This window comes from Alligator sinensis, unplaced genomic scaffold (genome assembly GCF_000455745.1).
Source record: "Alligator sinensis unplaced genomic scaffold, ASM45574v1 scaffold187_1, whole genome shotgun sequence".
Lineage (NCBI taxonomy): Eukaryota > Metazoa > Chordata > Crocodylia > Alligatoridae > Alligator > Alligator sinensis.
In genome coordinates this window covers 4,861,154-4,872,689 of record NW_005841861.1, presented here as the reverse complement: position 1 = coordinate 4,872,689, position 11,536 = coordinate 4,861,154, and the positions used below count along the sequence as shown (strand labels likewise).

At 38.6% G+C, this 11,536-nt stretch overlaps 1 protein-coding gene across 1 annotated transcript in view; it reads left to right on the top strand.

Annotated features, from left to right (window-relative positions):
- FARSB (phenylalanyl-tRNA synthetase subunit beta) overlaps window positions 1–11,536 on the top strand; it is a 54,817-nt gene that overhangs the window by 19,424 nt on the left and 23,857 nt on the right. Inside the window, exon 16 of the mRNA XM_006016539.2 lies at window positions 5,402–5,554. Coding sequence (XP_006016601.1) covers window positions 5,402–5,554 — 153 coding nt within the window. The remainder of the gene's footprint in view (window positions 1–5,401; window positions 5,555–11,536) is intronic.

The window sequence follows — 11,536 nt, the reverse complement described above, 5'->3', positions numbered from 1 at the left end:
TGGGCACACCGCTTTTTGAAAAAATCCAAGTAGGTGCTGAAGTCCAACTGTGTAGAAAAAATGGGAGAGGCAAATTCTGAACCACCACAGTCTGAAGGTAAGGAACCTATTTAAGAAGCCCAGGATACCACCATTAAATATGCACCCTTTTTTCTTTGTGGGAGTTTAGTAAAATAATTATGAATAATTGATCTGAGAGATTTGGTGACCCATTACTCATTAGAGTAAAAAAGCTTGTTTTACAAGTTTGGGCTTTGCTAGCTAAGTAGTGGTGCTGCGTTCATTTTCCCCTGCATCCATGGTTTACTAGCAGATCTTTTCAAGATGATCAGGGCAGGTCCACATGGGAAAAAAATCATCAAATGGTTGGTGTTAGACATCCCCCAAACATCTATATTACCGTCTTGGGAAACATTAATGAGAGACATAAGCCTGTTTTTGTCAGCCTTAATTTTATTATATTTAAAATAGACAGAGCAACCAGTTCATATTTCATTGACTTCATTGAGATTTTGCCTAGATGCAGGCATGTCTCTGCATGGAGTTGATTGCATGATCCCAGCCTTTAAAAGTACATTTTCATGTGGAAAATGCGTAAAAATATCCTGAGCCCTAAGAGCACATTCCAAAAATCTAAACTTAAGCAAAAACAAACAAGCAAAAACCTTTCAAATCCAGTTACCAAGTCAGTTACCCTTTCCCACCAAGCCACCAGTTAAAGGAAATCTGGGGAGATATATTTTTCTGGGAGCAAGTTCTAGTGAGATGTATTGCCACCCAGGGGCAAATTTTTGCTGTTTTACAGTTGCTGCTACCTTAATACAGCAGCAGAAATGGTTTTGCTGTGTCATTATTTGGTTTCTGTTTTTAGTGCTTGCATTTAAGCTATTCAGTGTCTGCAAAACAAAGGTTTACATAAGGCATAAACAAGATGGCAAGTAAATTGCTCTGTTGATGGACTTAATTTGTGGATTACTAAGAAAAAAATTGCCAAGAAAAACAATCAGATTTAGCAAAGCATGCAGAATCTTTATTAAATACAGACAGTTTGGTGGTCCTAGCTCATTTCTTGCTGGGCAGTAAGTCTGCCAACATGCACAAAATGTGGTACAGATGGCAAAAAGCTTTGTCATTCTTCATGAGGAGTTGGGCTGTTTACATTGCAGTAGAGAGAACATTTATTCCGGCTGCATGCAAGTCACTGGTTAAATAGATTACTGTTATTTCTTGTGTTCTAACTTCAGATCTTTTACTTATTTATACATAGGCTTGATTAACAATTATATAAAAAAACCTATTTCTGTTGCACACTTGAAATTTACCAGGAATCACTGCTATAGATCACATACATTCTTTGAGGCAGTGATTTTGTATTCTTGTGCATTTGGACAATGCCCAACATAATTTAGGTGTTACCAGAATATAAACAAAAAGCTGTTTTTGCTATGATTTACAATATTTTTATTTAATGGGTGTTTCCCAAACTCACCATCAGGCCTGAAATCTAAACTTAATGCACAAATGGGAGGGAGAAAGGAAAGAAAAGAAAAATAATCAATAATTCTGCCGATGTTAGAAGATACAGGGCTGCCCCACTTTCACATATGGAATGAGATTTCCTTTAGAAGGCTTATGTCATCAGTCTGACTAATTTAATTTTATTATTTCATATTTTTGGTATGCAGAATGTCCAATTAATAATTTAAAAAGTATGGGTCAAAAGAGCACTGACATTAACAATATTTGAAGTAGCATCCTGTAGTCATTCATGTATGAACGAATGGAACTGGATAAGCACATTGGTTTTTAATAAAAATATCTTCTTACACATAACTCATTTACTAAAGTGACCAGAACACACTTATCCTCAGACATATCAGACATAAAAGTTAACTTACTAAATCAGCAAAATGTGTGCTAGATTTAATATGACTAAATAAAACCAAATCTGAGTAAAAACTCTCCTTCTCAACTGGGACAGGGGAGAAGGGAGGAAGAATACAAAGGATTTAAGTATCAGTTGCATAGGACTGTGCACATCTGTATTTTCATTGTATTGTTGATAAAATTATTCCTAGTGCTATTTTTATACTAGTGCAGCCTACGTGACCACAGTAGCCTGAGTGAAGAATTTATGCCATCCCTTACTATGTTGAAAAATTTAATTTTATTCATCTGGCTGAAGGTGACCTCTGGCTAAGAGCCTCGTAGAAGTTTGCAAGTTGGTAGTTAGTCTTTTAATGTGGTTGAGAATGTGGTCATGTATTGGGAATAGTGAACCCAGCTGAAGTCATGTTTGAATGCATTTTCACAGTCTGTCTTGTGGGCCTTAGTTTAACTGTATACAAAACATGGTGTTTTGTGAAATTAATTGCGAAAGAGAGTTAAACCGAGCAAGTGGCCTGTTTTAAACCCCAACACTATTTTTCTAGAGCCTCTCTAGGTTGCTAGAGGGCAGCATGCACCATTGTTTTTGCGTTGTATTACATTCTCTGGCTCATAGATTCCTAGCCTGCTGCCCATCCTTCAGATTGTTTTATAGCAGCATCTCTAGGCAGTGCTTTGAAGTCTGTGAAATACATATGTAATTCAGGCTGACATACTTGGCAGGCCTTTTAAAAACAGAATTGTTTCATGGCATGACACAAGAGGTCTGTTAAATGAGTTATAAAGAACTGAGGCATTTCCAACCAACCCTAGTTTGGCATAAAACTCCTAGTACTTGGGTTGTCATTCCCCACTTGCTCCCCTCACCACCCATCTCCTCCCATCCCCCTTCCTACATATCGTGTACAGGGAATGAACTTTCTGTGATGTAATACATTAACGTTGTGAAGAACAGAGTTTTATGGCACTTAGAAAGCTTGGAAGGGATGAATGAAAGCAAATCTGGCTACTCAAAGGTTTGTAAAATGAGTTTGGAAATAAGAATTATCAGTCACTTTAAATATTTTGATCCTTTCATTCTTTTTGTTCAGAACAGCTATGAGGATGTCATGGGGTCTAGGAGTAATAATCAAGTGAAAATCTGACCGATTTCCATTAGTCTTCTTGGTCTGTAAGAGAGGCTGTTTAAAAAAAATGCATTCCAGAACAACTTCAGTGACATTCACAGTTTATCTCAGCTATGTTAGAGAGGTGGATTGGCAGTATTTAGGCCATATTGTCGAGACAACTGCTCCTTAATTCTAGTGTCTGAAGAATAGGCATTAATAACTTCTGGTATTCTTTGTGGCAGAGATTCCAAATCAGTTTTACAAGCCACTTCTAGAATGCATGTGGCATTTAAATGGAAGTCTAAATAGAAAATGAAGCACAAGTGCAAGGAGCTCCCATTGACCTCTTGTGATCAGCAAACTATTGCATCCTGCTCAGGCAATAGCACCGATTAGCTATTTGGGGTTGACCTATTGTTCAGAGTTGCGCTAATCTAGTCCGGAGGTGACAAATTAATAGATTATTCATTGCTGCTTGGTCTTCATCAGAGACGCGTGGATAGATGTCTGGCCAGCTCTAGGCTGAGTCAGAGGGAAAAGAATATACTTCTACCTACAACTGTTATTTGGATATCCAGAACCAAGAGCCCGAGAGGTGCCAAAACTGCACATCCTTTCACCACTGGGTGTTGATGACATCTTCAGTGATGTGTTGGTGTGCTCTGATCTATTTGTTTTTTCCAAATGCCTCATTGTGTCATCCAGCATTAACTTTGTTTTAGATGCATTATGCCTGAGTGCTATTTTTTGGACTTTGTTTCATATTGGGAACTGCTGTGTTCCTATTTGTTAATAAGGAGGTTCAGATATGGGTTATTTCAGTGAGCCACTACAATCCATAGCAGCTTATAGTATTTCCCACTGGCTAGCTGTAGATGTTCAATGAAAGAGGTGACAGGAGATACGAGGCAGGTGAAGCACAGCCCTTGGCCCCCAAAGAGGATGTACTTAGAGAGAGAGCCTGTAGTTGAGACTATTTATAAAGATACCCAGTACAGGGAGACACTTTCACTACTTTAGACCAGAAGTAAGCAGTGTTTCCTCGATGAGATGGGCACATCTCAAAAAAGATGAGAAACAGACACTTTCCCTTTATTGAATCATCTTTAAGAGGAAAGACAGAGATGGGGAAGAGAAGTCCAACCAGCAAGAAAAGCACTGAAGTACTCTAAAGTTCTGTTACGTAAGACCCTGCAGGAGATCAGGCCCTGCCTTGTCTTTTTGTTAGCAGGAGATTCTTTTCTAGAGGAAAAGGTATGTGGCACAGAGATGAAGAACTGTTTTCCTAGCATCTGCAAACTACCCCCATGGCTCAGGCAACCAGGGACTTACTGAAAGCATGGGTGAGATGAACCACAGGAGAGAAGGCAATTTTTGAGAGCTGGGATGTAGATAGACATCTTTAGTGTTTTCTTGTGCTGCTCAGTAATTTCACCAGATGTGGACAGACATCCTAGGAGACCAGGAGTGCTTATTCTTTTTCTAGACTGCTCCTATCAAAAAATGAAAAACAAGTTTGTACCAGTGAAAATGTGTGAATAGCTTTCAAAGGCAGTGCTAGGTGTAGGTAGTTTAGCTTGGAAAGGCATACAAATGTGATGAGAGATTAGTATGTGTGTGTTTCAGATGTACTTTAGGATATGAAAAAGTAATTTATTCTGTTGAAACGAATAACTTAATCTAAACTAAACTTACAGTAAAGGGAGTTCATGTTTTGCATTAATGCAGTTACAGTGCTTTGTGTCGGCACATAGTATAGGTACCTAATTTTGGAAATGAGATGCTAGGTTCAGTAGCCTTAGAGAGGGATAGGCACAGAACAGGTACAGGGCGATTGGTAGCTGCTCTGCCTTGCTAATGCCTTTGTCTTAGCCCAAAAGGCTTTTTGAACATACAGTGCATGCTCCATAGCAATTTGTTTTTCTAAGGCTACCAAAAAAGACATCAGTTATGGCTTCTGTAATGTGGTAACCTGTCTACTTGGACTTGGATTTAGACCAAGGGCTCTCTTTGCATAGACTGCTGACCATCCAATAGTATGGTAACAACATTGGCTACTTCTGTTTTGGACCTGTTTTGTATTGCATAAAGGTTCTGTCTCATAAATAGCTAGTCTTACCACCAACCTTAAAAGCTGTAAAGGTTAAAACTAAAGAACTTGGCATTTGCTTGCTGAATATGTATATTTTGGCTAATCTGATTTAAATTCCCTAGGTTTCAATTATGTGTCAGAATCATTCCGAGTTCTTTGCAAGGCATGTTTCTTTAATACACTTGGGGTTTTTTTCTTTTTAATACAGGAGAGTATTTCAACTGTAGTGTTATCTTCTCTAACGTTAGGAGAATTTATACAAAAGGCTAGGATGAAGTATGAATAAAATACAACCATTCTGTTTCCTTTGCAGATGTAGGTGCCAGGAACTACAGGCATCTCTGTGCTGTTTATTACAATAAGAACCCTGGGTTTGAAGTTATCCATGGGTTCCTGGACAGAGTAATGCAGCTGCTGGATGTGCCACCAAACAAAGAGAATGGGTACTTAATCAAGGCAACTGAAGGTAAGAGGCACAACAGTGAAACATGGAGGGGCCTATTAATAATTCTCATCCTGTTACTGTGCAGGACAGACTTCATATTGTCGTTAACTGTAGGCAATATGCTGTAAGAGTTTGCTTTGAATGTGTACTTGCTTTCTGCAAAACACTGTGACCCAGTACAGAATCTGGGTGATGATGTTAATGGATTTGGACACAAATCTCTGGGGGCCTTCTCTTTGCCTCTGCTCCCACATGGGACCCACTTCCACACTGCTCCTAGTTCATCATAAATGCTCCTAGTTCATGCATTTTTGGAACTAGGAAATCTGCACTGGTCAAGATCCCTGGATACCCTTTAGTCACATGTAGCATGTGGTTTCAAATCTCCCTGAAATCTCCTTTATGAAATGGAAACCTCTACTTCTGCATAGATCCTCCATAGCCTTGTATCATGTCGCCCTGGCATATACAGTGAAAGGGTTTCCCAAAGCTTTCAACAAGCAACTCTAAATGTTGAAAATTTGTCATTGTACTCTGACTCTATCTTTCCCCCTCACTCCCACCAGCTCTGTTAGTGAAGGATCTGGGTATCTGATGAGCTCATTCTCATTCCACCCAGCTCCCAGAATCTTCTAGCATCCTTTTCCCTTTTAGGTTGGCCTTTGATAACATTGAGGAGATTATTTTGGTATTGAGAATCTTTAGTTTATAGAATATACTAAAATACCTATCCATAAGTATATCTCTTAAGGAGAAGTTTATCTAAAGCCTTCTTGTTGATCATGCCCATCAGACTTTTACAACCAGAGGAGGGGGAGAGGTAGTTTAATTAGATAGGCAAACAAAGATTTGTCCTGTAAATATTTCAAAATTAATTTTGAATTGCTCAGCTGTAGTAAGACAATCTCTGTACCTTTAAATAACCTCACTAAAATTGAAGATGGTATCTGTGTACTGCATTTTCTTGATATTTTTTTTTTTTTTTGGACAAAATTGTATTGAACAAAATTCACATTAAATCCCAAGAACAGAAGCGAAGCTGAGGCACTCAAGGGGACTACAGTATTACCAAGTGAATTGCCCCTTGGCTGGTAACCTACATTAACACTGTCCCATGTATGCTTGTTAGCTGAACTAGGCTAAGGGAATGCTCCCAAAAAAGAGTGAAACTTATCTGCTATAGTATCTTTCCCACAAGAGGTGGAATTCGCCTTTCCCCTTTCTCTTGAGTAGGAAATTTTATCTGGAGCTTTATGTTGTACAATTGCCAGTTTATAATTATGATCACTTTTTCTCCACTACTGAGAGTTTCCCATATCAGCTAGTGGCAAGGTGTATTTTTGTCGGGGGGTGGGGGAGTTTAAAAGGCTTAAAAACCCAACAATCCTGTTAATTCTTCAGGTCACTGCAGAAGCAAAAACTAGCTATTCCAATAAGAGGACAGCTCCATGTAAGAGAATAACAACACACAACTAATCTATTCTGTTACTTAAAATAATGACATGGTCAATACAATATAGGAATGCAGGACTCTGGGGATAGCAGCTGCATTTTTACCTGCTTGTCATTTATTGCAATACAAGTATGAGAGAGAAACTATGACTTCAACTCTTCTGCTCAAGAAAAAAGCCTGAGCAGTGCATTTACTGGAACTAATGACCCTGACACAGCATCACTGACAGCTCAGAGAGCATGAATGTGCTCAGAGCTCTAAAGTACTCACTTTAAATATAGACTAATTTTTTAGCAGTGTTGCTGGCTTATTGAATGTGTGCTCTCCTCCCGCCTACCTTGAATAAGCACATACATGCCCCTGATTTTAATGCAGTTTTTCTGCTCTTTACCAGGTAACATCCGTAGTATTTTATTCAGACTTTTAAAATATCTGCTAGCAGGAATACTACAAGAGACGATAAAAACTCACTGTTGGCCAGTAAAATGTAATAATAACGATAGGATTCTCACAAAGCATTTGTAGGTAGGAGTATTCAAAGGAGCCTGGAAGCGAGGTACTCAGTTCCCATTGAAATTCAGTGAGAGTTGATTTTCATTCCCTCAGGTTCTTTTTAAAACCACTAAATGAATTGCTTTTAAAATAGACATGTCACTTAAAGGGTTTTTTATGCTGAAACTTTTAAATGTTTTGTTCCATACTGCAGTCATCACCCTAGTTTCTGAACATTTTACAAAGAACAGGAAAAAAAATCACAAAGATTCCTAATACATTGTAGGGTTCATTTCTTGATACTGTTGCTGTTTAGTATTCCAGATGTCTTGGCACTTCTTAAAAAAACCCAACCCTGCTTCCCCATGATATTACTCCCACACATGATTAGGAACACTCAGGAAGCAGGTTGAGACTTTCTCTATACAGTATGTAACAAGCAGTTTTTGACTTTTGGATGTGATATATTTTCCTCCTCTTTCTATAGCAACAGTAATTCAGAAACTCTTGGAGTGATTTATAGATTCCATGCAGTTCTGATGACATTGGAATTTAACCTTGCTAACAATGCAGATGGCTGATATACTCTATTGCCAGAGTGAATGCAGTGTCACTGCACCAACTTACTTGCAAAGTCCTTGACTGCAGAGAAAGTTGGAAATCAAAGTAGCTTTTTTTTAACTTGCCTTGCAGGCTGCCAGTTAAGTATATAGGAGAGATAAAATGTCAAGCAGATGATGGAGTAAGGTCAATTGTTGGGTAAAAACATATCCTGCAACATTTTAGACTGCAGGGTTCTGAGGGATTCAAAAAAAAAAGAGGAGCTAATTGCTTCAGAGGCTTTAGTTCAGGCTATTACACTGAGTTTTTATTTCCATGGAGCACAGTTTTATGGTCTGTGCAACATTAAAGTTTCTACATGTAAAAGCGGGTTTATCCTATAAAAAGAATACTTCTGAATTGCAGAAATTCTAATATTTTTCTTTAGGCACATCTTGAAACTAATTTTAGTACCATGAAAATATTTATGTTAAGTGTTCATTGTCTTTTGTTCCTTGTTTAACTGATTGCTGAGGTTATTTCAGAAAGTGTCTAAGAAAGTAGTCCATTGCATATTTTTAAAGAATTTATCAAGTTTCTGGGGCTGCTTTGCTTCCTTTCTAAAATCAGCTTATAAAGTGAAGTGTGTACATGCAGTCCTTACCATATGTGCACACCCTTGCTATTTAAGTCCCTTCTGTTATAGTAACACCTAAATGCCAGCCGACTTGACCTTAGGGTCATAACCTTTTTGCCCCTATAGCAACACCTGTGGAAAAATTACAGATGCTTGAAAAATATGGGTGAAATTGTGATGTTCCTCTGGCCTTCACATTAGTCTTTAGTGTAATCTGAGCAACACAGTAATGGGAGAAGAAAAGATGTTTTAAGCGGCCTTGCAGAAGAGCGTATTTTGAGAGACTGGATAAGTGTAAAGATTTCAACATAGATTCCACAGTTAATGATTTCAGTTTCTTAATTGATACTATGAGCCAATTTTATTTCTTACTATTATTATTAAATTGATAAAATTTTGAAGGGGGAAAGCTGAAATTCTACACCATTTTTTAAAGGGCACAGTGCTAAATGGTGTATTGGTTAAAATCCTATAACTACTGGCCTAAAAAAGCATTTTATCTGTCTTGGTAGTAGATAACAGTTCATACTTCTGTAACTCAAACTTTTAAATGAACTGATAAGAACATAGTTTTGCATTGATCCTTTAACTTGTGTGTGCTCTTTACTGCTGTTTCTTTGAACAAAATTCCTTTGACACTTTAGCCAGTTCCATGTAATTTATAATGTACAAATTAGTATGAATTGCATAGCTAGTGGATAAAAAAAAAAAAAAAACCCAAAAAACAAAAACAAAATTGAAACAATCTAAATTCCTAAAGGAAAGAAGTAAAGACACAAGTAGACAAGAGCTGTTAATGAATATCTTTAGACAGTTTTTGGTTAATAAGTTGCCCTAATTCCCCTATTAATTTTTATTTCATTTGCCTTGCCATTGAAACAGTAGGTATTTAGCTAAATGATTCAAAGTATATCACTTCAGTGCAAATCTTCTGAATTGAACATAAATCTCTTAAAAGAAAGCAAATATTATTATCTATATTTTGTATGTAGGAAGATAAGGCACAGAGATTATATGACTTGCCCTATTTTACACTCTCCAGTCCTGTCCATCTCCATAATAACATTTACATCTGGTCATCTTAAAACTGTACTTACTCCTGCAAAAACTTTTTTGAAATAATCTGGATTTATTTGGCTTTATTCTATGGCCGAGTTTATAACATGTACTGCTTCTGCACCCTAATTTTCATGCTATTTTCAGTGTGAACTTCATTTATGCCTTTGCAAAGCTTTTTTAATAAAAGTTTTGTTCCTGTCAATCATTTGTTTAGGGTAGTTAGCTTAATGTTGATAGGATGGGAAACCAGCCAGTTTGGATTCAACATAAAAATTACATACAAATCCTTAGTCTTGCTTCTGTCACTAATTGACCATTGTGTAATAACACTGAATCTTAACAAAAGCAACACTCCTTTCCTTCTGCCTCCCATTTAATTAAATGGAAGGTGTGGTAAAGTGTAGAAAATTTTAATGACACAGTAAATCATAGTAATGGCTTTCCATCTAATAAGGTTGGGCTGTGAAATTATAGAGGTGTAATAGTTATCTATCCGTAACCAAGAATGTCACTATACATTTGTTTTTACTGCCATAATTATGCAACACATCAAGACCCTGAAGTCTCTTTAAAGTCAACCTTAATTTATAAAACTTAGGAAGTGAAGAATAGGCTGGTGGGGTTGGGATGCTGGCATGGAACGAGGGAGAGCCATGTTCCATTCCTTTCTCTGTTACAAATGTCCAATGCAGCACAGAGCAAGTCACCCAGGGCTTAGTCCACAAAAGGCCTTCTAGTTCCCTGGCTCCCCAAAGAATCCATGTTAGGTATCTGCACTCCCTGAACAAATATATGAGGAGAGTTAAGTGCCTCAGAATGGGATTCACAGCAGCCAGAGCACTGGACAAAGAGCTGCATAAGCTAGGCAGTAAGGAGCACTGAGGAAAGGAGCGTACAATAAATCCTGGTCTTTTCCAGGGTTTAGGGGCCTCATGCTGGGCTGTGGGAAGGAGCTTACATCAGATCAGGATACAGAGCCCAGACTGCTCCTCTGGACACTGGTGCTTCTGTCATCCCTCTCAAAAAAACAGAGTATAGGCCATTTCTTTATTTTACATCTGGGAGGGCAGAGGAATCAAAACTGGATGACAGAGCTTCTGTGTCCCAATGAATCTTGCATTTTATCAGCACAGTGCCACAGCTTCAACAGGGGCATGCCCTCCATCATCTAGAACCTCATGGTTAGAATGAACCTTCTGAGACATATGCAGGATGTGGGTTTCTGCTTTTTATGGATCAGGACTTGGCTTTTCTTTTCTAAAACAGGATTGATACCACTGCCCTGTCTCACAGGACGCTGATAACAAATACATTAAGGATTGTAAAGTACCATAAAACTACAAAAATGAGGGAAGGCCCTGTAAGTGCCTAAGACTGATCATGAACATGAGTTAGAAAGCTGGCATGTACCTTTGAACGTAGTTTTTGGTTTGTTCATAATATGTAGTTTCATAGGGTGCATCCACATGAGCACACACGTGCGTCTTGCAGCATCTCAAAGCTTTTTGAGATGCTGCAAGAGGCACATGCGGGAATGAGAAAACATTCCCCGTGCTGCAAACTTGCAGAACGGAGGCAAAATTATATCCCTGGATATCCAGGGGTCAAAAAAACCCACAGCAGATAAAAACAGGGAAGGACACTGTCCCGGACTGTGCCCCGAGGCAACCGGAGGCTCGGTCCTCCACAGAGATGCTCTGGTACCCTGCCAGAGTGTCTCTGGTTGGCCCTTTCCCGGGTGTTGAAGCCTGTAGCAACTGGGACCTGGGGTCCATGCCAGGTAAGTAGGGGGGGGGGGGGAGCGGGGGGGGATTATTGAGGG